General features: G+C 46.3%; 1 protein-coding gene across 2 annotated transcripts in view; it reads left to right on the top strand.

The window, feature by feature from the left end:
* The first annotated feature begins 486 nt into the window (after positions 1-486).
* FAM168B (family with sequence similarity 168 member B) overlaps positions 487-26,322 on the top strand; it is a 44,627-nt gene continuing 18,791 nt past the window's right edge. Inside the window, exons 1-3 of one of the 2 annotated variants that reach the window (XM_032145996.2) lie at positions 487-635; positions 12,613-12,693; positions 23,620-23,703. In XM_032145996.2, coding sequence (XP_032001887.1) covers positions 12,624-12,693; positions 23,620-23,703 — 154 coding nt within the window. In that variant the 5' untranslated portion in view covers positions 487-635; positions 12,613-12,623. Of the gene's footprint in view, positions 754-12,612; positions 12,694-23,619; positions 23,704-26,322 lie in introns of both variants that reach the window. The other variant, XM_032145995.2, reaches the window with a different exon arrangement.

The following is a 26,322-nucleotide window of genomic DNA, read 5'->3' as shown; positions in this document are numbered from 1 at the left end:
ACAAAAAAAAACCCCTAACATTCTAGTACACTTCCCTGAACTCTGTCTATAGAAATGATCCCGCACTTCTACACTTGAAACGCTGACTTGCATTCTCTAAAATCTGCACTCCTGAGCGGGCGCCCGCAGCCTCCGCACTGGCAAAGGCTCTGTGAACTGAGCTCTGCCCCGCTCCGACCCCGGGGTGGCGGCCACCCGGGGTGTGCTCGACTCCCCGGTGCGGCCTGAGGGGCCCGCGCCCTGGCGTCTGGGCACACACAAAGGTTTCTGCGGCGCAGGACTATCTCAAAATATAAATTAAATACTTTTTTCACAGAGAGTTAATAAAAAAAAAACCACAGCTATACTCGTCCCTTTCGCCAACTGGGACCAGCCCGCTCCGCGCGCGCCCGCGCTCGCGCTCGTCCATCCGGGCGTCTCGAGGGCGCCGGCGGGAGCGAGCACGCTGCGCAGTCACGTGCCCGGCGCGCCCCCGGCGCGGCGCGCTCGGGCGGAAGTGAGGTCGGCGGCTCCGGTGGCTGCGCAGCGTCGGCGGGGAGCGCGGGCTGCGGAGAGGCGGGCCGGGCCAAGCGGAGCGGAGCCGAGCGAGCGGGAGCGCGGCGTCCGGGAGGCGGCGGAGACGCGGGGCTCGGAGGGTCAGCCTCTTATCGTAGCAGGTCTCCTCGGCGCGCCCCCCTTGTTTCGCCCCACGGCCAAGCCCGCCGCGGGCCGGCGTGCGCTGGTCACTGAGGCCCAGGTCGCCGCCGCGGCGCGGTGAGTGGGGGCGGGCAGCGGGCGACTGCGCGTCCAGGCCGGAAGTGCGGCGCTTTGTGCGGCCGGCTCGGGGCGGCGCCAAGGTCGGCCCGCGGCTCTGGGTCGCTGAGCGTCTGGACTGGCCTGGGCTGCGCTTTGTGCCGCGGGCAAGGCCGGGTGGGGGCTGGGGGTGGAGCTCGGCCGGACACGTACGCGGGCAGGTGCGGTCCGGGCGGCGCGGGCCTGCCGCCTGGGTGGCCGAGGTGGCTTCGCGGCGCGGGGCGTTCTCCTAAAGGTCGGGGTCACAGCCGTCAGGAATGCGAGCGTGAAACCCGGGGGCAGACCTTTGTGACAATAGTCGTTTCCAATATGTAACTACTCACTTCGTCTACCCACGAAGTAAAGATTTTTTTTTTTTTTTTTTTTGCTTGGCGGAATCTGAGCGTTCTGCTTCTAGCTTGAAAAGGCACGATTTAAATTACAGGCTTTTAAGATTTCCTTCAGAAGGGACGTTTCTTGGCCCAGCCTGGGTTAACTTTGAAAAAAGAGTGCAGTGCGCCTTTACGACGTCCACAAATAAGGGTATTTCTGTTTTATAGTGTATGTGAACATGAAGTGTGCATCTCATGGGCTGTTTGAGTTAATGTTTAATCATTAAAGTCAAACAAGAATATTTTTCAGTGTTTTCGCATGCGAGGAAGCTTTACAAATAAAAAGGTTTATATAGTTTCCACTCCTTAAACTTTCAGGTCATCCTTGTGTAATTTGAGATCACTTTTCTCAAATACTATGGATGAAAGATTCTAGATTAAATAAAACTTTTTGGTTTTGGCAAAAACGGACACATTTTTAAGCTCTTGTAGATAAAGAAGGAGTGGGTTATTTTTGCTTTGACAGCCAAGATTTGAGCAGTGTAAGGCTAATTTTGAAGCTAGTGTTGCAGAATTGTGAAGATCTTGCTTCTCTTTGTCTTTACAAAGCAGGCTTACTTTGGTGGAGTATTGGCATATGTTACTCATGTAACATTTTGGAATGTTTCAGCATACCAGGAAGCTTTAAAATGAGTTAAAATTAGTTGTGATTTTGACTAAATGAAAGTTAAGGTCTCATAGAAGGCGGCCTGTAGACTTTAAGAGTTGCAGCCTGCTTTGTTTGGGTTCTCCTGGGTTGTTCCCTGTGCAGAAGTCACTGGAAATGCCCAAGCAGGTAGTTCTCTTCTTCCTGACTCCTGCACTTAGGAATAGTGGAAGAATTAGGCTGTGTGTATGAGTTAAGTGCCTGCAACCTATAAGGAGGAAGGAAGCAGCTCAGGTCTTCTTATCAGATCTTAATATGTTTGTTAGAAAATAAGAGCAGTGTAATGCCATAGAAGTAGAGGATTCGAATTGAAAAAAATCTACAGTGCGTTTTAAAATTTTTTTAAATAGGTTCCGTAGTTTAAAGGGAAATTATACCAAAGTTGTCTTATTTAGACAGTTTCTTTTCCTGGATCAATTGAGCATTTTTTTTTTTTTTTTTTTTTTGAGACGGAGTCTCCCTCTGTTGCCCAGACTGGAGTGCAGTGGCGCCATCTCGGCTCACTGCAAGCTCCGCCTCCCGGATTCATGCCAGTCTTTTGCCTCAGCCTCCCAAGTAGCTGGGACTGCAGGCGCCCGCCACCACGCCCGGCTAATTTTTTTGTATTTTTTTTTTTTTTTAGTAGAGACGGGATTTCACTGTGTTAGCCAGGATGGTCTCAGTCTCCTGACCTCGTGATCTGCCCGCCTCGGCCTCCCAAAGTGCTGGGATTACAGGCGTGAGCCACCGTGCCCGGCCGAGCACAATTTTAAAAGAACAGTACACCAGCATAGTAGAGTAATAGTTTTTTCATGCCTTGTGTCCAGTCTGTTAAGTCTGTCTGATTGTACTGTGCAGAAATACATGAATTCCTCCCAGTAAAATGCAAACCCAAACCTTGGTAATGAAGGTAAAGTTTGGGGGAGAGAACTTCTTTTCTTTTTTTTTTGTGAGACGGAGTGTCGCTCTGTTGCCCAGGCTGGAGTGCAATGGCGCGATCTCGGCTCACTGCAACCTCCGCCTCCTGGGCTCAAAGGATTTTCCTGTCTCAGCCTACCGAGTAGCTGGGATTACAGGCACGCACCACTGCGCCCAGCTAATTTTTGTATTTTTAGTAGAGATGAGGTTTTACCATGTTGCCCGGTCTGGTCTTGAACTCCTGACCTCAGGTGGTCCACCCACGTCGGCATCCCAAAGTGCTGGAGCCACCACCGTGCCCGGCCTATATGCTTTATTTATTTATTTGTTTATTTATTTATTTTATTTTGTTTATTTATTTGAGACAGTTTTGCTCTGTCGCCCAGGCTGGAGTGCAGTGGAGTGATCTCAGCTCACTGCAGCCTCCTCCTCCCGGGTTCAAGTGATTCTCCTGCCTCAGCCTCCCTTGTAGCTGAGATTACAGGCGCATGCTACCCTGCCCAGGTAATGTTTGTGTTTTTAGTAGAGATGGGGTCTCATCTCACTGTGTTGGCCAGGCTGGTCTCGAACTCTTGACCTCAAGTGATCCACCCATGTTAGTCTCCCAAAGTGCTGGGATTACAGGTGTGAGCCACCGTGTCCAGCCTCTTTTTTAAAAATATATTTCTGCCCAGGTGTGGTGGCTCACACCTGTAATCCCTGCACTTTGGGAGGCCGAGGCCGGCATATCACAAGGTTAGGTGATCAAGACCATCCTGGCTAACATGGTGAAACCCCATCTCTACTAAAAATACAAAAATACTAGCCGGGCATGGTGGCAGGCAACTGTAGTCCCAGCCACTGGGGAGGCTGAGGCAGGAGAATGGTGTGAACCTGGGAGGTGGAGCTTGCAGCGAGCCTAGATTGTGCCACTGCCCTCCAGTCGCCCAGCCTGGATGACAAAGCGAGACTCCATCTCAAACAAAAAATAGGTATATATTATTTACATCTATGTGTGTGTATATATATATGTATGTATGTTAATTTTGTAGAGATGGGAGTCTCACTGTATCATTCAGGCTGATCTCAAACTTCTGGGCTCAAGCAGTCCTCCTGCCTCAGCCTCCCAAAGCACTGGTGTTACAGGCACTTGCCACCACGTCTACAAGCTCTTGTTGATGTTGCCAGACATTACGGAGAATTTCCAATGTTGATTTTTCTGAGTATTGTATCTTGTATATTGGTGTTTCTGAGAGTGAATCTAAACCTCTTGAAATTAGGTTTGTTGATATGAAATTTTAAAGGCCTCGTATTATAGTATTTCATACTTAGTGCTCTGTGTGGAACTTTGTTTAGAGATGGTATGTTTCCAAACTAGGAAAAAATAGTATAGTGATAGGTCTTTCTTTTTTTGTTTTGAGACAGAGTCTCGCTCTGTCACCCAGGCTGGAGTGCAGTGGCACGGTCTGGGCTCATTGCGAGCTCTGCCTCCCGGGTTCACTCCATTCTCCGGCCTCAGCCTCCCGAGTAGCTGGGTACAGGCGCCCGCCACCGTGCCCGGCTAATTTTTTTTTTTTTTTTGTATTTTTAGTAGAGACGGGGTTTCACTATGGTCTCGATCTCCTGACCTTGTGATCTGCCCTTGTCGGCCTCCGAAAGTGCTGGGATTACAGGCGTGAGCCACCACACCTGGCCTCTTTTTTTGAGATGGAGCATCAGTGTCGCCCAGGCTGGAGTGCAGTGGCATGATCTTGGCTCATTGAAACCTCTGCCTCCTGGATTCAAGTGATTCTCCTGCCTCAGCCTCCCAAGTAGTTGGGACTACAGGTGCGCACCACCACCACTGGCTAATTTTTGTATTTTTAGTAGAGACGGGGTTTCACCATGTTGGCCAGGCTGGTCTGAATTCCTGATCTGCCGACCTTGGCCTCCCCAAGTGCTGGGATTACAGGCGTGAGCCACCATGCCCAGCCAGGTCTTTGTTTTTTTTTGTTTGTTTTGTTTTGTTTTGTTTTGTTTTTTGAGATGGAGTCTCACTCTGTTGCCCAGACTGGAGTGCAGTGGCACCATCTCAGCTCACTGCAAGCTCCACCTTCCGGGTTCACGCCATTCTTCTGCCTCAGCCTCCCCAAGTAGCTGTGACTACAGGTGCCCACCACCACGCCTGGCTGATTTTTTTTTGTATTTTTTTTTAGTAGAGATGGGTTTCACCGTGTTAGCCAGGATGATCTCGATCTCATGACCTCGTGATCCACCTGCCCCGGCCTCCCAAAGTGCTGGGATTACAGGCATGAGCCACTGCACCCGGCCAGGTCTTTCATTTTAAAGATAGACTTTTCTTCTGATTATGATTTTATTTTCGAGTTAGGAATTTTTGCTGTCATCTTTTTAAAGGTAGTCTGACATTTGTCTATTCTAATGCAGGTGTCAAACCACCCATAAGAATTCTGACAGTTGAGTCATTTCAAATGGGAAACTAAAAAAGTGGTAAGCTCGGCCTGGTGCGGTGGCTCACGCCTATAATCCCAGCACTTTGGGAGGCCAAGACTGGCGGATCACCTGAGGTTGGAAGTTCGAGACCAACCTGACTAACGTGGAGAAACCCTGTCTCTACTAAAAATACAAAATTAGCTGGATGTGGTGGCACATGCCTGTAATCCCAGCTATTCAGGAGGCTGAGGCAGGAGAATCGCTTGAACCCGGGAGTCAGAGGTTGTGGTGAGCTGAGATCGTGCCATTGCACTTCAGCCTGGGCAACAAAAGTGAAAACTCCGTCTCAAAAAAAAAAAAAAAAGAAAAAAAAGTGGTACGCTCTAGATCCAGCCTTGGGTTTGGGTTTCTTAGTCCACAGCAAATTAGACTGGAAAGTTGGTGGTTGCAGCGAGATTTTAGTGGCACTAACATTTCAGGTAGATTGGTGATGGTGTGTTTTTTCTTTAGTTTTGCATTATGCAAAATCGAAAATGTGGCAATACAGTGCACAACCTTATATGCAACATCTTGATGTAAAGATTATTAGCATTCTGTTGTATTTGCTCTTTGTGTAGAAATATTTTAAATTATAGATGTATCATTTTCAACTTTATATACTTTATTGTGTCTTTACAAATTCATGTAATTATACATAATCACAGTACTGTTATCAGGATTAAACATAATTGTTTCATACCAGCTGATACCCAGTATTCAGTCGTGTCCCAGGTATCTTCAAACTCTGTTGACAGTTGTTTCAGTCTAAATCGAGTCCAAACAAAATTCAGCTATTGCTTTTGTGTCTATATCTATTTTAATCTAGAACTATCTGGCCTTCCTCGTCTCCTACCCCTTTTTTCCCCCCACCATTGCCTTATTGAAGAAACTGGGTCATTTGTCCTCTGGAATGTCCCACTTTTGGGGTTTGTCTGATTGTTTCATGGTGTCATTCAGCATATTCCCTCCTCCTACTGCCTTTCTTGTAAACCGGAAGTTAGATGTAAAGGTTCCATTTGACTTTTTCCCCCCCCCAGACAGAGTCTTGCTCTGTCGCCCCAGCTGGAGTGCAGTGGTGCGATTTCAGCTCATTGCCGCCTCTACCTCCCAGGTTCAAGCAATTCTCATGCCTCAGCCTCCTGAGTAGCTGGGATTACAGGTATGTGCCACCACGCCCAGCTAATTTTTGTATTTTTAGCAGAGATGGGGTTTCACCATGTTGCCCAGGCTGGTCTCGAACGCCTGGCCTCAAGCGATCCGCCCTCATCGGCCTCTCAAAGTGCTGGGATTACAGGGATGAGCCACTGCAACCAGCCAAGTAGAGTTTTATTATTGTTGGTCTAGGCTATAAGTCAGGTCGATACGGAAGGAGAGCCTCCTAACATCCTTCAGTACTTCATTTGAGTTTGCAGTTTTTGGCTGTTAGGAATAATGCTGTTATAAATGTTCATGTCCAACTGTAGGTGTAGCATGTGTTTTCACTTCTCTTGGGTATGTACCTAGGAGTGGAATTGTGGGGTCATGTGGTAACTCTGTTTACCTATGCTGCTCAGGAGCTTCTTTGCCTACCAGAGGACATCTCCACTCAGCCCATATTTAAGGGTCTCCACCTGGTGGTTGTACCTAAGCTGTGTCTCCACAATCAAATATTACTGATTCCCTACATAGAGCCTAAGCTCCAAACAAACTCAATTGCTTAATGTTCCTAAAATGCATCTTGCTTTTTCTCATTTCTGTGGTTGATTTGATCCTATCCATTGTTTATTGGAAATGCTGCCCTTTAATTATTATTATTACTATTTTTTGAGACGGAGTCTTGCTCTGTTGCCCAGGCTGGAGTGCAGTGGCACGATCTCAGCTCACTGTAACCTCTGCCTCCCAGATTCAAGTGATTCTCCTGCCTCAGCCTCTTGCGTAGCTGGGATTACAGGCGCCTGCCAACATGCCCGGCTAATTTTTGTTGTATTTTTAGTAGAGATGGGGTTTCAGCATGTTGGCTAGGCTGGTCTCCAACTCCTGACCTCAAGTGATCCTCCCACCTCGGCCTCCCAAAGTACTGGGATTACAGGCATGAGCCACTGTGCCTGGCCTAATGCTACCCTTTAATCAAGTTTTTCCTGACTATTTCTTTCCTCCCCCACAGAATTTTTGCTGTCCCCTCTCAGCCCTCAGAACACTTTATTCTCTTGTGACTTAACACTTGTTGCCTTGTATCAAAAAGTATTCATACTTTTAATCTTATTATGTATATGTCTGCACTGTCCAATACAATGGCTGTCACCTACATAGGACTGTTGAAGTTAGTTAAACTAAAAATTCAGTTACCATATTTGGACAGCACAGACAGGTTTTCATCTTTGTTTTTGAGATAGGGTCTTGCTCCATTGTCTAGGCTGGACTGCAGTGATACGATCATAGCTCACTGCAGCCTCGAACTCCTGGACTCAACTGATCCCAAGTAGCTGGGACCACAGGTGTGCACCACCACATCCAGCTGATCTTTTTACTTTTTGTAGAGACAGGGTCTTGCCATATTGCCAGGGCTTGTTTCCATCTTTGTGAACAGTTCTGTTGGACAGCGCTTTTCTAGATTGTAAAACTCAGAAGAGATTTTGACTTGCCCTTTTGTTTTCTCTGTGGCCTTTGTGTAGTGCTTTGCTTATCTGCAATTCAATTAAGAAATAAAAATTAGCTCCTGGCACAGAAGAAAGAAATAACATTTGGGAAATATTTGCTTCTTGAGAGATGATAGTTGAACCAGAGAAGCAGGTGAAGTATTTGCAGACCTCCACAATTTCTTGGTTGCAGATCCGCCAAGCATGGGTTAAAAGTACAGGGGATAGGGATTGGCAGTTGCTAGTATGTTTATTCCTAAACTATAGGGTAAGACACACAATTGATTTTCCTGCTTACCTGCTATGCCTTTGTATACTTGTTTTCTCCGTACTTTGAACTGTAGACCTGCACTGTCCAGTATAGTAACCACTAGCCACATGTGACTACTTATGTTGAAGTTAAAGCTGAAAGATCAATCTCACACTAGCCTTATTTAGCCTTATTTTTCAGGTGCTTAGCACTCTTGGCAGGCAGCTGCTGTAGGGTACAGCACAGATAGAGAAGGATGTGGCCATTGTACAAAGTTTTGTTGGTCAGTGCTGGTCAAGACCTGTCACGTAGCTGTAGTTGTGGATGCCATGACAAATTTGGCATTTGGCTTTGGTTTAGAAGTTTAAAAAAATTAGACAGTTCAGGTAATGAATATTTTAGTTACTAAAGTTGCCAGTTTATTCCTAATTTAATCCAGAACTTCCTGTTACAGAGGCTAATTATGTGACCTAATATTTTCTTCTTACTACAAGATTGCTTGGTGGTGAATATTCTAAATGAGTCAAATGAGCTGAAAATTTGAAGTGGTTTCTTTTTGTATTTTGTCTTTGTAATGGATTTTGACACCTAGAGTGTTCTGAAAGGCATTTGTTTTTTAGAAAGTCGGTAGGTAGTTGCACCTATTTTGTACCAGATGTTGTTATTGATGCTGGAGATACTGCCTTTAAACAGAACCAGGTGCATATTCCCTGCTTGTTTTGGCTACATTCTAAATGGGGATGTGGGGAAGGCAGACATAAAATGCACATTTTGTGTTTTGTTACTTACTACATGTTTTTCAGAGATGGACGCTTGTTATATTGCCCAGGCTCGTCTTGAACTCCTGGCCTCAAGCGATCCTCCCACAGTGCTGGGAATACAGGCATGAGCCATTGTACTCAGCCTAAAAATAGACTTTTTTTTAGGTCTAGCAGTTTTAGGTTCACAGCAAAATTGAGCAGAAGGTACAGAGAGTTCCCATATACCCCCCTACCCCCACACATGCTGTTTTAAATCTTAAAGATCACCTTAATCTTTTTTTTTTTTTTTTTGAGACGGAGTCTCGCTCTGTCGCCCAGGCTGGAGTGCAGTGGCGCGATCTCGGCTCACTGCAAGCTCCGCCTCCCGGGTTCACGCCATTCTCCTGCCTCAGCCTCTCCGAGTAGCTGGGACTACAGGCGCCCGCTACCACGCCCGGCTAATTTTTTTTGTATTTTTAGTAGAGACGGGGTTTCACCGTGGTCTCCATCTCCTGACCTCCTGATCCGCCCGCCTCGGCCTCCCAAAGTGCTGGGATTACAAGCGTGAGCCACCGCGCCCGGCCCACCTTAATCTTTATAACCACATACATCAGTGAATGATTTACCAGATGAGGAATAGTGAAAGTTCACACTTTAATACACTGCATTTTAGGAGGCCAAGGCGGGAGGATCACTTGAACTCAGGAGTTCAAGACCAGCCTGAGTGACGTAGCGAGACTCTGTCTCTACTAAAAATGAGCCAGACGTGGCGATGCACACCTGTAGTCCTGGCTACCCTGGAGGCTGAGGTGGGAAGATCACTTAAGCTTGGGTGTTCAAGTCTGCAGTGAGCTATGACTGACAGAGGGAGACCACGTCTAAAAAAAAAATAAATGAATAAAAGAAAATAATACCCTGGATAAGATTCAGAGGCGCTTACTAGAGAACTGAATGGGAATCATGGGAATCAGTTCCCAACAGTACTTCTGTTGGGGAGGGGTAGAGTCCTGGTTATGGCTGTGCAAGTTCTTTTTTTTTTTTTTTTGAGGCGGAGTCTCGCTCTGTCGCCCACGCTGGAGTGCAGTGGCGAAATCTCGGCTCACTGCAAGCTCCGCTTCCTGGGTTCACACCATTCTCCTGCCTCAGCCTCTCCGAGTAGTTGGGACTACAGGCGCCCGCCACCACGCCTGGCTAAGTTTTTGTATTTTTAGTAGAGACGGGGTTTCACCGTGGTCTCGATCTCCTGACCTCGTGATCCGCCCACCTCGGCCTCCCAAAGTGCTGGGATTACAAGCGTGAGCCACCGCGCAAGTTCTTGAACTTGTCAGGAAAAAGAAAGATTGATGGATGATAAAACATTGAATGGATTCATAGAGGTGCTGGACTGTAACCAATTAGTCTTTCTTAGAAAAAACAATTTAACAAGTTTTTGAAGAAATACAGGAAACTAGAGTGGCATGGTGGCACACACCTGTAGTCCCATCTACTTGGGAAGCTGAGGTGGGTGGATCTCTTGAGCCCAGGAGTCTGAAACCAGCCTGGGCAACATGATGGAACCTCATCTCTATTAAAAAAAAAAAAAAAAATACAAAACTTAGCCAGGTGTGGTGGCACCACACCTGTAGTCCCAGCTCCTAGGGAGGCTGAGGTGGGATAATCACTTGAACCCAGGAGGTCGAGGTTGCAATGAGCTGAGATTGTGCCATTGCACTCCAGCCTGGGCAACAGAGCAAGACCCTGTCTTGGGGTGGCGTGGGGGACAGGGGGAAGAAATACAGTCCCAGCACTTCAGGAGGCTGAGGTGGGCAGATCACGAGGTCAAGAGATGAGACCATCCTGGCCAACATGGTGAAACCCCGTCTCTACTAAAAATACAAAAATTAGCTGGGTGTGGTGGCGCATGCCTGTAGTCCCTGCTATGCGGGAGGCTGAGGCAGGAGAATCACTTAAACCTGGGAGGCAAAGTTGCAGTGAGCTGAGATCATGCCACTGCACTCCAGCCTAGCGACAGAGTGAGACTCCGTCTGGGGAAGAAAAAAAAAAGTAAATACAGGAAACTGCAAAAGGAACACTAAATTCACTCCCATCTAGAGTCAATTACTGTTCATATTTTTATATATTTCCTTTCACACTTTTTTTCTGTTTGTGCCAGGGATGCACATCTTTATACACATAGGTGTTTATTTGGGATCATACTGTGTAATGCAGGATGCAGTATAATACTCTACTTTGTTTTCACTTAACATTGTATTATTCTGTTTTTAAACACTTCTTGAAAAGCAGCTATGTGATGTTTCATGTTCTGGATATGTCTTGGTTAACTATCCTCTGTTAGAAGAACATTTTGGTTACTTGCAGAGTTTTCTCCTTTTTTTTTTTTTTGCGACAAAGTCTCGCTCTGTTGCCCAGGTTGGAGTGCAATGGCATGAGCTCGGCTCACTGCCAATCTCCACCTCCTGGATTCAAGTGATTCTTGTGCCTCAGCCTCCCAAGTAGCTGGGATTACAGGTGTGTGTCACCACACTTGGCTAATTTTTGTTTTTGTTTTGTTTTTTTGAGACGGAGTCTCGTTCTGTCGCCAGGCTGGAGTGTAGTGGCGGAATCTTGACTCGCTGCAACTTCCGACTACCTGGTTCAAGCGATTCTCCTGCCGTAGCCTTCTGAGTAGCTGGGATTACAGGCACGCGCCACCACACCCAGCTAATTTTTGTATTTTTAGTAGAGACGGGGTTTGACCATGTTGGCCAGGATGGTCTTGATCTCCTGACAAAGTGCTAAGATTACAGGCATGAGCCACCAATCCTGGCCAATTTTTTTTTTTTTATTATTTGAGGCAGAGTCTCGCTGTCGCCCAGGCTGGAGTGCAGTGGCGCGATCTTGGCTCACTGCAGGCTCCGCCTCCCGGGGTTCACGCCATTCTCCTACCTCAGCCTCCCGAGTAGCTGGGACTACAGGCACCCGCCATCTCGCCCGGCTAATTTTTTGTATTTTTAGTAGAGACGGGGTCTCACTGTGTTAGCCAGGATGGTCTCGATCTCTGAACTCGTGATCCGCCCGCCTTGGCCTCCCAAAGTGCTGGGATTACAGGTGTGAGCCACTGCGCCCGGCCTCCTGGCCAATTTTTGTATTTTTAGTAGAAATGGGGTTTCACCATGTTGGCCAGGCTGGTCTCAAACTCCTGACCTCAGGTGATCTGCCCACCTCGGCCTCCCAGAGTGCTGGGATTATAGGAGTGCGCCACCGTACCTGGCCTTTCTCCTTGTTTTTAGTGGACATATAGCTAACAATGTTTTCTTTTTTTTTTTTTTTTTTTTGAGACGGAGTCTTGCTCTGTCGCCCAGGCTGGAGTGCAGTGGAGCCATCTCGGCTCAGTGCAAGCTCTGCCTCCCGGGCTCACACCATTCTCCTGCCTCAGCCTCCCGAATAGCTGGGACTACAGGCGCCCGCCAAGATGCTCGGCTAATTTTTTGTATTTTTTAGTAGAGATGAGGTTTCACCGTGTTAGCCAGGATGGTCTCGATCTTCTGACCTCGCGATCCTCCCGCCTCGGCCTCCCAAAGTGCTGGTATTACAGGTGTGAGCCACCACACCCGGCCATAGCTAACAATTTTTACTCCTTAGCTTCTGATGGACTGAGGAGAACTGTGAAGAAAAGTTTATCATGCCCTGGTTTGGCACCCATTAGGACATCAAGTGTCCCTTTTCTGTTCTCTGTTGGTTGGGGGCAGCATGAAATGCATTGTTGTATAGCAGCACAGAGAAAGGACTCTAGCTACCTGCTTTTTGGGGACTAGTGCTAGAGAAAAATCTGAGAGCAAAAGTGCTTGGCTAAATTCCCTTTTTTTTCTTTTAGTTTTTGAAATCATGAATCCTGTTTATAGTCCTGGATCTTCTGGGGTTCCCTATGCAAATGCCAAAGGAATTGGTTATCCAGGTAAGCAAGTAAAATTTTGTTTTCATTTTTGAACTTTGAATACTTGGTATATTTTCATGTCACTAAGAATGCTTTCTATTGACAAACGCAGCTCAAAGTGGCTTAGATAAGAAAGAAAATACCTGGAAGTGAAAAATCAAATGATAGGACTGGATTTGGTCAAAACTTGATCTAGTGGCTCCAGCAGTTGGGACCAGGATCTAGTTTCTCTACCTCCTGGTCTCAGCTTCGCTTCCTCAGTGTTAACTTAATGTTGGTCACAGGTCCCACTCCTTCTCATTGTGGTCTCTGAAGTTCAAGCCCCTCCCAGTAGGCTCTTAGCCTCTTTACTTCCACCCTACAGGAAAGCCTGATGGGGCTGCTTGTTCTCTATTCAAACCAGTCCTGGGCTTTTTCTGATTAAACTCAGCAGCATCCATCCCTGGGCCACAAAGGGGGAGTCTGCTGATTGACTTAGGCCTGATCCACATCCCTTTAGTGGAGTCAGCTAGTCAAATATGGACTGTAAGTGAGGGTTGCAGCGAAATGGATATTGAGGGGATAGGAGCTGGTTGGTCAAAAATAGCAAATGGTTGTTCCCTTCGGTGACTTTGCACAAGAAGTAGTTACTTATAATGATATAGTTTCATTTTGGGTTTTGATAATATGGTAGAAGAGAGAACCCCAAAACTTTGTTGCTAAGACTCTCAGAAAGTGAAATAAAACATTTTACAAATGCATAACTGAACTTGCAGGAGGTAAGAGAGGTATCTGGGGTCAAATGTGAAAGCCATGTTAAACCCAGCTAACTTGGCCTTTGAACTAATGTCGTGCCTGTCCTGGGGACATGTGCTATTTGTGGGTTTTAACAACCCACATGGGGATAGAGATTGAGTATTAGGACCCTTGCAACAGGGAATGAGAGTGAGACTTCTTACCAATCATTCTTGTCCCTCTGGAGGGTGATACTCCCCAGCAAAGAGAGAGACTAAACAGTCTAGTCGTCCGGTGGCCCCATAAGGAAGTTTGTATGCTTGGGCTCTGAGAAGGGGGAGATCTTCACTAAGACTTTGTAAGCATTCAGAGATGTGTGGGGCTCTAGCTTGTATTATACTCCCCAGGGGTTCAGAAGTTGAGAAATTAACATAAAAATAGTCTCCAGGCTTCATTACTCCTGGGGCTCCTGACAGCAGCAAATGCAGAACTGCTGTGGGGGCATATGTTCATAACCCAGGTTGCGTGGGCTTCCTTCAGGCAAAGTTCTGCCTGCTAGCATGGGATGCCTCCCATCAAGTAAGAGGCACCAGCCATGACAGACTGCAGGAGAAGAACCATCAGGTAGATGGTATGTCACATAGCCAAGTTTAGAAGAATTGCAGATATAAAAGAAATCAGAAACATAAGAGGGGAACAAGGTGCTGAGAAAAAAGAACTAGCTGGAACTTTAAGAAATGAAACAAAATGGCATATGAACAAATTTCAGGTTAATATCAAGACAAAACACTGGTTAACAGAGAACCAGAATGCAACATAAGGAAAGGGAGGAAAACAGAACAGTAAAGAAACATCTGGAGCTCTTCTGCAGAAGGACTGAGTAGAGAAACTATAAGAAAAGGAGTGACAGGCTGGGCGCAGTGGCTCATGCCTGTAATCCCAGCACTTTGGGAGGCCGAGGCAGGCAGATCATAAGGTCAGGAGATCGAGACCATCCTGGCTAACACTGAAACCCCGTCTCTCCTAAAAATACAAAAAAAATTAGCCGGGCATGGTGGCGGGCGCCTGTAGTCCCAGCTACTCAGGAGGCTGAGGCAGGAGAATGGCATGAACCCGGGAGGTGGAGCTTGCAGTGAGCCGAGATGGTGCCACTGCACTCCAGCCTGGGCGACAGAGCAAGACTCTGTCTCAAAAAAAAAAAAAAAATTCTTTTGCTATTCTTTTAGTGCTTATTATAAAGATTATACCTTTTTTATTTTTATTTTTTTGAGACAGTCTCGCCATGTTGCCCAGGCTGGAATGCAGTGGCACGATCTCAGCTCACTACAACCTCCATCTCCCGGGTTCAAGCAATTCTCCAGCCTCAGCCTCCCGAGTAACTGGGATTACAGATTCATGCCACCATGCCCAGCTAATTTTTTGTATTTTTAGTAGAGATAGGGTTCACTATGTTAGCCAGGCTGGTCTCGAATTGCCGACCTCAAGTGATCCGCCCTCCTGAGCCTCCCAAAGTGCTGTGATTATAAGCGTGAGCCCCTCTTTTTCTATTGTTGCCTTACCTTAAGATATTACTTGTGTCACAGTACTCCAGCCTGGTGACAGAGCGAGACTCTGTCTCAAAAGAAAGAAAAGACATTACTGTTTTAATTTTGTGCAGTCAACAGCCATTTATATTTATTCACACATTTACTGTTTTTGGTGCTCTTCATTGCTTTCTCTATTTACATGTTTCTCTCTGGAGTCGTTTACCTTTATCTGAACAACTCTCAACATTTTTTTTTTTTTCTGAGATGGAGTTTCACTCTTGTTGCCCAGGCTGGAGTGGAATGGCATGATCTTGGCTCACTGCAACTTCTGCCTCCCACATTCAGGTGATTCTCCTGCCTCAGACTCCTGAGTTGCTGGGATTACAGGCGCCCGCCACCATGCCCAGCTAATGTTTGTATTTTCAGTAGAGATGGGTTTTTGCCATGTTGGCCAGGCTGAACAAGAACTCCTGACCTCAGGTGATCCTCCCACCTTGGCCTCCCAAAGTGTTGGGGTTACAAGTGTGAGCCACTGTGCCCAGCCACTTTTTTTTTTTTTTAAACCACAAGTCTGTTAGTGAATTTTGTTTTGTGAAGTCTTTATTTTGCTTTCCTTTTGAGGCATTCTTTTGCCGAGTGTATTTGTTTTTTTTGTGGCTGCTATAACAAGTAACCACAAACTTGGTGGGTTAAAGCCATAGAGATGTATTCTCAGAGGTTCGAAATCAAGGTGTTGGCAGGTCTGTACTCCTAGTGCAGGCCCCAGAGGAAAATCCATTCCTTGCCTCTTCTAGTTTCTGGTGGCTGTCTGCAATCTTTAGCACATGGCTTTGTGGCTGCATCACTCCCATTTCTGCCTCCATGGTCACATCCTCTCCTGTGTGTTTTTTGTGTGTTTGTTTGTTTTGAGACAAAGTCTCACTCTGTCACCCAGGCTGGAGTGCAGTGGCGTGATCTTGGCTCTCTGCAACATCTGCCTCCCAAGTTCAAGTGATTCTCCTGCCTCAGCCTCCTGAGTAGCTGGGATTACAGGTGCATGGTGCGTGCCACCACGCCCGACTAATTTTTGTATTTTTAGTAGAGATGGGGTTTCACCGTGTTGGCCAGGCTGGTCTCGAACTTCTGACCTCAAGTGACTGGCCTCCCAAAGTGCTGGGATTACAGGCCTGAGCCACTGTGCCCGGCCCTGTGTGTTTTTTATAAGGACACTTTTCATTGGATTTAGAGCCAACCTGGGCAGTCCAGGATTCCAGAATGACCTCATCTCAAGATCCTTCACTTAATCACATCTGTGAAGATTATTTTCCCGAATAAGGTCACATTATTTCCTCTCAGCACTTTAAAGATAAAATTTGTCATCTGGTTTCTGTCAAAATATTTTTTTTTTTTCTTTGAGAAAGAGTCTTGCTCTGTCATTCAGGCCGCAGTGCAGTGGTGTAGTCATGGCTCACTGCAGCCTCAAACTGCTTGGACTCAAGGGATCCTCCTGCCTCAGTCTCCCAAGTAGCTGGGACTACAGGTGTGCACTACCATGCCTGAATAATTTTTTAATTTTAATTTTTGTAGAGATCGTGTCTCACTATGTTGCCCAGGCTGATCTCAGACTCCTGTGCTCATCCCACCTCAGCCTCCCAAAGTACTGGGATTACAGGCGTGAGCCACTGTGCCTGACCCAGAATAATTTTTGCCTCTTTGAAATTATGTTTCTTCTCTACATTTCCCCCAATCCCTGTGCACCTTGCTACGTTAAAAATATCTTTGCTTTTACCATGATGTAACTAGATGCTGTTTTATTTGTATTACCTTGCATAGTGTTCAGAGAACTTCTTGACTCTGAGTTGATTTCTTCCAGCAGTAGCAGTAGCTCTTCAAATATTGTTTTTGTCCCTTTCTCTCCTCTCCTGGAACTCCATCTGTAAGTGTATTAGACCATTTCAGTCTGTCCTTCCTGTCTCTTGCACCCTGTTTTGTAGTTTCTTTTTCTCCATGAGCTTTAATACAGATAGTTTATACTGATCTGCTTCCATTTGTCCTGCTAATTCTGCTCTAATTTGCTATAATTCATGTATTGAATCAAGTCTTTATATGTATTTTCTCCATCTTCTGTTTTTTTTCCAGCATACTACTGAGTTACTTTAAAAACTGCTGACTGCAGTCTCTGGATCACCTGTGCGTCAGTTTTTATTGTCCGTTTGTTCTGTTCTTTTGTTTTTCCGTCACGTGGTCCTGTCTTGGCATGCCTGGTGTTTTTCATTAACTATCTCACAAAGTGTATTAGAAATTATGGGTGGTTTCGCTGATGATGTCTTCTTTTGCTGGGAAGGTAGCATGCTGAATGGTCTTCTTAATCCACTTGGAGCTGGGCTTAGATGCATTTCAGTTTTGGCAAGGCTCGATCTCCCTTTGTTTTGCCCTTATTCTGGAGCTCAGGGTTTCCATAAGCCTGGCATGCTCTGCACAGTCCATCCCTCTTGTGGATCCGTACCCTGATCTTTGTCTCTTACACCAGGGGAATAAGGAAAACTCTGCGTTTCAGAGATTTTTTGCTGTCTGCTGGGGTAGCTTTAGAATTTGACATATGTCTTAAAGCAGACTTTAACTGGTTTTGAAGCTCATCTAAGGTCCAATTTTATCACTACATCCCTTCAAGATCACCAAAACCCATGTCCTCCAGCCACGGCCTTCTGTCCAGGGAGAACCTAGACTTGGCCTCTTGCCCATGCTGAGAATTGACAAGCACCCCCCAGGTCAACAAGGCTGTAGATCCTAATTTCTCCTTTGTTCCACAAATGGTAGTGGACACTGGGATGGAGTTAGGAACGTAAACATTTTGCGGGGGCTATCACATAGGAAAATCCAGCAGGAAGGAAGTAGAATTAGGGAGAGCCTCAGACTGTGAGGCACATTTGCCGAACTCATGGCCAGCCCACGGGGTGCTCTGGGGCAAGGGTTAGCAATTGGAGGCCCACATGAGGCACCAGTGGCGTGGTCCTGCTCCTGAGACTGTTGGTCCACATACTTCTGGCTGAACAGCAGGTTCTTTCTGGAAAAGAGATGCAGGCGGCGTTGCTCACTTCGCTTTGTTGCTTAATGTTTGCTAGGAATCACTCCGTAACAGTTCACAGAGGTTTGCCTTGTTCTTTTTTTTTTTAAATGTAATGGTGTTACATACACTCCATCTTGTGAGCTTCCATAGTTGATTGAGCCAGTTTCCTTGTGATGGGCATTGGAGTTGTTTGAAGTATGTGCTATTTTAGTAATGATGGTGTGAACAGCCCTATGTTTGTGTGACTCTGTGGGAATTCTCAGGGTGGGTTCCTAGAGCTGGGGTTGCTGGGTCAGAGAGCAGATGCACATGTGATTGTTAGGATACTGCTGAGTTCTCATCAGCAGTGTGAGACGATTTCCCCACAGCCTGGCTAACAGAATGTGTTTTCCAGCTTCTGGATTTCTGCTAGTCTGAAGTTAGCGTAGTTGTAGTTTGCAGTTCTGTCTATCTGTGTCTATTGATTTGAGTGGTGGGGGTGGGGGGGATGTTTGTTTTTCTAGTCTTAAAAGTTACTTACGTATTAAGTGTACTAGCCCTTTGTCTAAATAATTTACAGATACTTTATCTGAATTTGTTCTTTTGCTTAACTATGGTCTTTTTGCTGTTCTGAAGCTTTTACTTTTGTAAGGTGATCTGTCTTGTGGAAATGATTCAGGTTTGGGATCGCTCCGGTCCCTTGATGTAGGGAGTCTGACCTTTCCAGCCTACCATGCCAGAAGAGGGCTAGAGTAGATGCTGAAGGAGACAGTCTCTGTCTGCTGGGGGATGGGGTGCCCAGAAAGATCAGGAATAGGAAGAAACAGTGATTCTTAACTCGGTTGCTTGGAACCCTGCAGATTCGCTGTCTGGAGAGAATGAGAAAAAAGAGGCTGGTGCACCCGAGACCAGCTAAAGCAGTGTTGGGGGTCCTTCCAAAGCTGCCCCTGTGGGTTTTGTGCAGTCCAGGTAGAAACCATTGGAGATAGGGGAGTCACGCCGCGGCTTGGGTCAGGGTGGTGACAGAGCAAGTGGGATGTGGCTGAAGGGATGAGGCTATGGGAGCACGGAAGTAGCAGAGGCCGTCTAGGAGATTGGGAGTCTTTGACCCCCATACCAGAGACCAGGTATGTAGCGACATCTTGTCACTGGTGGCTAGTGATGCCATCTTAAATACTATCGTGTGTGTTTGCTGTTTCATTATAGGATGTGTTAACTTCTTGTTAGAAAGTGGGGGGGCCGGGCACGGTGGCTAGTGCCTGTAATCCCAGCACTTTGGGAGGCCAAGGTGGGCGGATCACGAGGTATGTAGATCAAGACCATCCTGGCTAACATGGTGAAACATTGTCTCTACTAAAAATACAAAAAATTAGCCGGGCGCGGGCCCCTGTAGTCCTAGCCACTCAGGAGGCTGAGGCAGGAGAATGGTGTGAACCCAGGAGGCGGAGCTTGCAGTAAGCCGAGATCGTGCCACTGCATTCCAGCCTGGGCGACAGAGAGAGACTCCATCTCAAAAAAAAAAAAAAAAAAAAAGAAAGAAAGTGGGGATGGGAAGGACTAAGCAAAGATGACAGTGGTTTTTCAGGGACCCTTAGACACAGTCTTCAGCAAACAAATCCAGAGCAGCCCTCTTCCCCTGAGAATATGTTGGTAGAGTTTTAGGGAGAGATGAGGAATTTGGATTTTGTGGAAATTATTGCAGAGGCCTACAGGATATGATCTAGGTCAGTGGTAGTTGAAACTTTTTTTTTTTTAAAGAAGGAAACCATTGGAAAAAAAAAATCTTACTGGTTCCCTGGTCTCTGAGGGCAGTTCCAGACCTTTCTTGGTCTTCCTGTGCTCACAATTGGGCTTCTGAGGAGTCTCTCAGCATCCCCAGAACTGCTGTCCTGGTCTTTCCAGTGGCCATTGTGGGTCTGTTTGAAATTGAATCTGCCCTTGACGTCCACCATACTCTGTTCTCTGACTAATTAGAGAGGGCAAATGGGAGGGTGAGAGTCCAGGAGGGAAACCCAGAATGGCTTCTGCTGAGGTAGACGGGGATCAGTTTCAAGTGAGGAAAGCAACTTTGAAGCAAGGATAAAGATGAGAACTGGGCACTTGGAGGGATTCTGGGGCTAGGGGTTGGTGATGCTGATGCCTCCTGCTCCCACAGAAACCTGCAGGATGGCTTAGGGATGCAGGGGAGTAGAGCAAGGGATCCAGGCTGAGGGGGCTGAAGGGAGGCACGTGAGGAGCTGTGTTCAGAACTTTCTGTCCCATCTACAAAGATTTTCCTTTTGGCATTCCGCTCAGATCCCCTGCCCTGTTTTTACCTCAGCCTTAGGGCTTCCTTGCTTTGGTTACTGTTAGCACCATGATTTGTTCCTAAGGGATCGTAACACCTTAAAAATCCAGGTCAGCTTCTCTGTTTCTGTTTCACTTGTAAAATGGAGATAACGATTTCAACCTCATAGGGTTGTTATTATAGGGATTAAATGAGTAATAATACATGTAATATGCCTAGAATAGTGCATGGAACATAGTAAACACTCAATATGAAACTATTGTTACTGTCATTAATCTGTCTGTCCATTAAACCACATTTGATGCCTGTAAAAAAAAAAAAAAAAAAAAAATCCCAGTCCAAGTGCCATAAGAGACACCTTTCTCCAGGCCTCCTCAACATGGTTTCTTTTGAAGACTACTCTTCTCTTTCAACTTTATTTACAGGTGAAGGAAGTGCGCAATAGAGAAATTACAGCTTCTCACAACTAGTGGGAACAGTAGTCAAGGCTAGGAAACCTGGGTCATCTTGTTGGCTGTGTGCCCTGAATAGAAAGAACGCTTTCTGGCTGGGTGCAGTGGCTCACACCTGTAATCCCAGCACTTTGGGAGGCCGAGGAGGGCGGATTATGAGGTCAGGAGATGGAGACCATTCTGGCCAACATGGTGAAACCCCGTCTCTACTAAAAATACAAAAATTAGCTGGGCGTGTTGGCGTGTGCCCGAAATCCCAGCTACTCAGGAGGCTGAGGCAAGAGAATCGCTTGGACCAGGGAGGTAGAGGTTGCAGTGAGCCGGGATCACGCCATTGCACTCCAGCCTGGCAACAGAGCGAGACTCTGTCTCAAAAAAAAAAAAAAAGCTTTCTAATACCTCAGCTGTCACAAGTGATGCCTCCTGTACTGTGAGCCAGAGGGGTCAGCCTGAAGGGAAGGGAGGCCTTATCGAAAAGGGCAGATGCCTGAGGCCCCCTCTGCTGGTTGCACCTTGGGGCCAGGATTCTGACTGTAGCACTCAATGTCTTATTTGATGTTTCTGTTTTGTTCATACTATGAATTACTAGGTCACGGTTTAGTCTTAATAAGATTCATTATTTGTATTAATAAAGGTCAGCTTGTTTGCACATGGACTGTAGTTGGGTTTTTCCCATTTCTGTGTGTATGCAGTCCCAGTTAGAGCTCCTTCTGTAAGAAGACTGAAGCTTAAGTAAGACACAGCCTGGATTTATGACTGGTGTCTTAATTTGTTTTCTGCTGCTTTAGCAGAATATCAGGCTGGATAAAGAACAGAAATTTATTAGGCTCTTGATTCTGGAGGTTGGGGAAGTCCAAGAGCATGGCGATGGCATCTCGTGAGCGCTTTTGGGCTCTATCCTCTTGTGATGGATGGTGGAAGGGCAGCGAGTGTGTCAGAGAGAAAGGGGGCCTGTCCTTTTTGTCAGGAACTCACTGTCTTAATAAAGGCGTCACCTATTAAAGGTCCCACCTCTCAGTGCTGTTAAAATGACAGATTTCACCATGAGCTTTGGAGGGGACATATGAAAACATATTAGCTGGGCTTGCTGGAGAAGTTGGGGATCAGAACATCAAAATATGGCAAGGCGTGGTAACTCACGCTGGTAATACCCGCACTTTGGGAAGCCGAGGCAGGTGGATCACCTGAGGTCAGGAGTTCGAGACCAGCCTGGCCAGCATGGCAAAACCCCATCTCTACTAAAAATACAAAAATTAAGGCCGGGCGCGGTGGCTCACGCCTGTAATCCCAGCACTTTGGGAGGCCGAGGCGGGCGGATCACAAGGTCAGGAGATCGAGACCATCCTGGCTAACACGGTGAAACCCCGTCTCTACTAAAAATACAAAAAATTAGCTGGGCGAGGTGGCAGGCGCCTGTAGTCCCAGCTACGCAGGAGGCTGAGGCAGGAGAATGGCGTGAACCCCGGGGGGTGGAGCCTGCAGTGAGCCGAGATCGCGCCACTGCACTCCAGCCTGGGTGAAAGAGCGAGACTCCGTCTCAAAAAAAAAAAAAAAAAAAAAAAAAAAAAAAAAAAAAAAAAAAAAAAAAAAAAAAAAAAAAAAAAAAAAAACATAAATTAGCTGGGCATGGTGGTGCTCGTTTGTAGTCCCAGCTACTAGGGAGACTGAGGCAGGAGAAATGCTTGAACCCAGGAGGCAGAGGTTGCAGTGAGCCGAGATCTCACCACTGCGCTCCAGCATAGGCAACAGAGCAAGACTCTGTCTTAAAAAAAAGAACATCGGAATATGAAAAAACCTGAAATGAATTTAGAAGTTTTAAACAGTTTCTTACAACAAAAAATAATAGATTTTAAGTCAAAATATGTAATGTAGAAAATGTCTGAATTCATTGAAAATGAGTGACCTTTAAATAGGCTTACCTGTTCACTGGTAGCAGCAAAAATAGGCCCCTTGAGTCCAAGCTAGACTTGAATTCTGATTCTTCCAGACTTTGTGCAGTGAAGTCAGATGAGGGTAACAGGACCTAGCATGTGATACCCTTAGCACTCTTACTACTCTTGCTAAGTAATTATGTGATTAGAGTTTGGAATGAAACTTCCAGAAATGTTATAATTGAGGCTGGGCGTGGTGGCTTACGCCTGTAATCCCAGCACTTTGGGAGGCTGAGGTGGGTGGATCATAAGGTCAGGAGTTCGAGACCAGCCTGGTCAACATGGTGAAACCTCGTCTCTACTAAAAATACAAAAATTAGCTGGTCATGGTGGTAGATGCCTGTAATCCCAGCTACTCGGAAGGCTGAGGCAGGAGAATCGCTTGAAACGGAGGTTGCAGTGAGCCGAGATCGCGCCACTGCCCTCTAGTCTGGGCAACAAGAGTGAAACTCTGTCCCCCCCCCCAAAATAAATAAAAATAAAATATAAAATATATAATTGTGATTATCAAAATTCTGAGGGAAAGCCAGGCGTGGTGGCTCACACCTATAATCCCAGCACTTTGGGAGGCCGAGGCGGGTGGATCAACTGAAGTCAGGAGTTTGAGACTGGCCTGGCTAACGTGATGAAACCCCGTCTCTACTAAAAATAGAAAAATCAGCCAGGTGTGGTGGCACGTGCCTGTAATCCCAGCTCCTCGGAAGGCTGAGGCAGGAGAATTGCTTGAACCTGGGAGGCAAAGGTTGCAGTGAGCCAAGATCGTGCCATTGCACTCCAGCCTGGGCGATGAAAGTGAAACTATCTCAAAAGACGACAACAATAAAAAAAACAAAGTTCTGCAGGAAGAAGACAACTAGACACACACTGTTGGCCACACATAGTGCTCTTGGGGCTGCTTAAGTCTGTGGAGTTCTGGGGAGGAAGGTAAGAGCCGATGGCTTTGCAGGAGCTCTAGTGATTGTGCGTCACTACTTCAGTTGATGACATGAGATCGTTCTGTATTTTTCTTCAGCTGGTTTTCCCATGGGCTATGCAGCAGCAGCTCCTGCCTATTCTCCTAACATGTATCCTGGAGCGAATCCTACCTTCCAAACAGGTATGTGTTGGGTGATAAAATGCTTTGTATGTACAGCTGGGAGAGAAAGATGAAGGGGTGGATTTTGAGAGGGGTGGGTATAGAATTAGGACTTCGTTGAGTCGATTTCTGAAGTTCATTAAATTAGCCTGTTGATAAGTGCAACAAAAGCTTAATTCTTACTGCGTTGAAGCTTTATATACTGTGTTTCTCATGTCCTCCCACAAGGCAAATCTGTAATCACTAGGTTGTTAACTCTACCAGAGCATCTGTTCATGAAATAGTATCACCTACTAGAAACTGAAGAATTTCTTGCCATGCCAACAGGTGGAATTTCCATGTTAATGTTTTTAGAGATAATTTTTGATTAGACTACTTTAGCACTCTGATTATATTTTTTTAAAAAGTATTATTTTCCATGTAAGGCATAGATGAATATTTTTAGATTTTGGAAATCAGTGTTAATATTGAAAGTGGAATTGGTTTGGGTCTGAATCTTGAGGAGATTGGTTATTTAGTGGAATTTCCTCCTAGGAGCCTGCACTCCCTGGTGTTGGTTCCTTTTGGACTTTTTTTTTTTTTTGAGACGGGGTCTCGCTCTGTCGCCCAGGCTGGAGTGCAGTGGTGCAATCTTGGCTCACTGCAAGCTCCGCCTCCCAGGTTCACGCCATTCTCCTGCCTCGGCCTCTCCGAGTAGCTGGGACTACAGGCGCCCACCACCACGCCCGGCTAATTTTTTGTATTTTTAGTAGAGACGGGGTTTCACCGTGGTCTCGATCTCCTGACCTCGTGATCTGCCCGCCTCGGCCTCCCAAAGTGCTGGGTTTACAAGCGTGAGCCACCGCGCCCGGCCCCTTTTGGACTTTTTTCACCCACGCGGGGCTTTGCCTTTCTGCCGCAGCAGTGGTGGGGCACACTCTGATCTGAGGCTGTGGTTTGGCCTTAATCCTGGGACTGCTGGGGCAGCTTTATCCTTCAACACTAGCTTCACACAGTTAACTTTGACAGAGGAGGAGACAACAGCAGTGTCCTTTCCCCAAATTCTTCCAGTTTTGTTAATCATAAAATTCTGCCTTTATGTTCTGTCCTTACATCCATCTCTTCCTTTACATTTCCACTTCCACTATGACCACCCTTGCTCAGACCATAGTTCACACCCCGAGAAAAACCTTCTTGACTTGGTCTTCCTGCTCCCACTCTTTCTCTCCCTGGGTTACTGTTCTTCCTATTTAAACCAGAGCGATGCTCCCAGATGAATTTTTCTCAGTGGTTTCCCGTGATTAAGACACGTTATGCCAAGAGTCTCGACTTTCAGTCCCTAGCTGTTTGCCACATTGGCCCATTTTTTCCCTTTAGAGTGGTTTTCCTTTCGTGTTTTGCCTTGAAAGAACCATCCATCTCGTAGTGTATATTAGCAGTTCATTCCTTTTTATTGTTAGGTAGTATTTTGTTGTGTGGAAATAAATACTTCAGTTTGCTTATCCATTTACCATGTGATGAACATTTAGGTTATTTGCAGTTTGGGGCTATTACAAATGAAAATGCTGTTAATATTTATATGCAGGTTATTGTGTGAACATATGCTTTGATTTTTCTGAGTAAATAAATACAGAAGATTTGAGTGGCTGGTTATTATGGCAGGTGTGTATTTAACTTTGTGAGAAACTGCCAAACAGTCTTCTAAAGTGGTGGTACCATTTTACATTCCTACCAGCAGTGTTTGTGAGTTGCAGTTCCTCCACATCCTTAACAACACTTGGTGTGGTCAGTCTTTTTAATTCTAGCCATTCTAGTGAATGTGTAGCAGTATCTTTTCATGTGCGTATTTGCCTTCTGTATGTCTTTGGTGAAGAATTTGTATACAGCTTTTACTGTATGTCAGTTATTGTTTTCTTATTGTTGAGTTTTGAAAGTTCTTATCAGATACATGCGTGTTTTCTCCCAGTCTGTGGCTTTTTCATTCCTTTAACAGCGTCTTTTAAAGAGCAGAGGTTTTAAAAGTTTGGGCTGGGTACGGTGGCTCACGTCTGTAATCCCAGCAATTTGGGAGGCTGAGGTGGGTGGATCATGAGGTCAGGAGTTCGAGACCAGCCTGGCCAACATGGTGAAACCCCATCTCTACTAAAAATACAAAAATTAGCTGGGCTTGGAGGCACGCTCCTGTAATCCCAGCTACTTGGGAGGTTGAGGCAGGAGAATCACTTGAACCCAGGAGGCAGAGGTTGCAGTGAGCCGAGATTATGCCATAGCACTCCAGCCTGGGCGACAGGGTGAGACTCTGTCTCAACCAAAAAAAAAAAAAAAGTTTGATGAGGGTTAGTCGTTTTATGGATCATGCTTTTGGTACCATACTTAATAAACCTGTGTAACTTGGCTGGGTGCAGTGGCTCATGCCTGTCGTGCTAGCACTTCGGGAGACTGGGGCGGGCGGATCATGAGGTCAGGAGATGGAGACCATCCTGGCTAACGTGGTGAAACACCCTCTCTACTAAAAATACAAAAAATTAGCTGGTCATGGTGGCGGGCTCCTGTAGTCCCAGCTACTCCGGAGGCTGAGGCAGGAGAATGAGGAGAACCCGGGAGGCGGAGCTTGCAGTGAGCCGAGATCGCGCCACTGCACTCCAGCCTGGGTGACAGAGT

The sequence above is a fragment of the Hylobates moloch genome, unplaced genomic scaffold (genome assembly GCF_009828535.3).
Source record: "Hylobates moloch isolate HMO894 unplaced genomic scaffold, HMol_V3 SCAFFOLD_24, whole genome shotgun sequence".
In the NCBI taxonomy this organism is placed as follows: domain Eukaryota; kingdom Metazoa; phylum Chordata; class Mammalia; order Primates; family Hylobatidae; genus Hylobates; species Hylobates moloch.
Note: the sequence above shows the minus strand (reverse complement) of the source record. Positions and strands in the feature narration are given on the sequence as shown.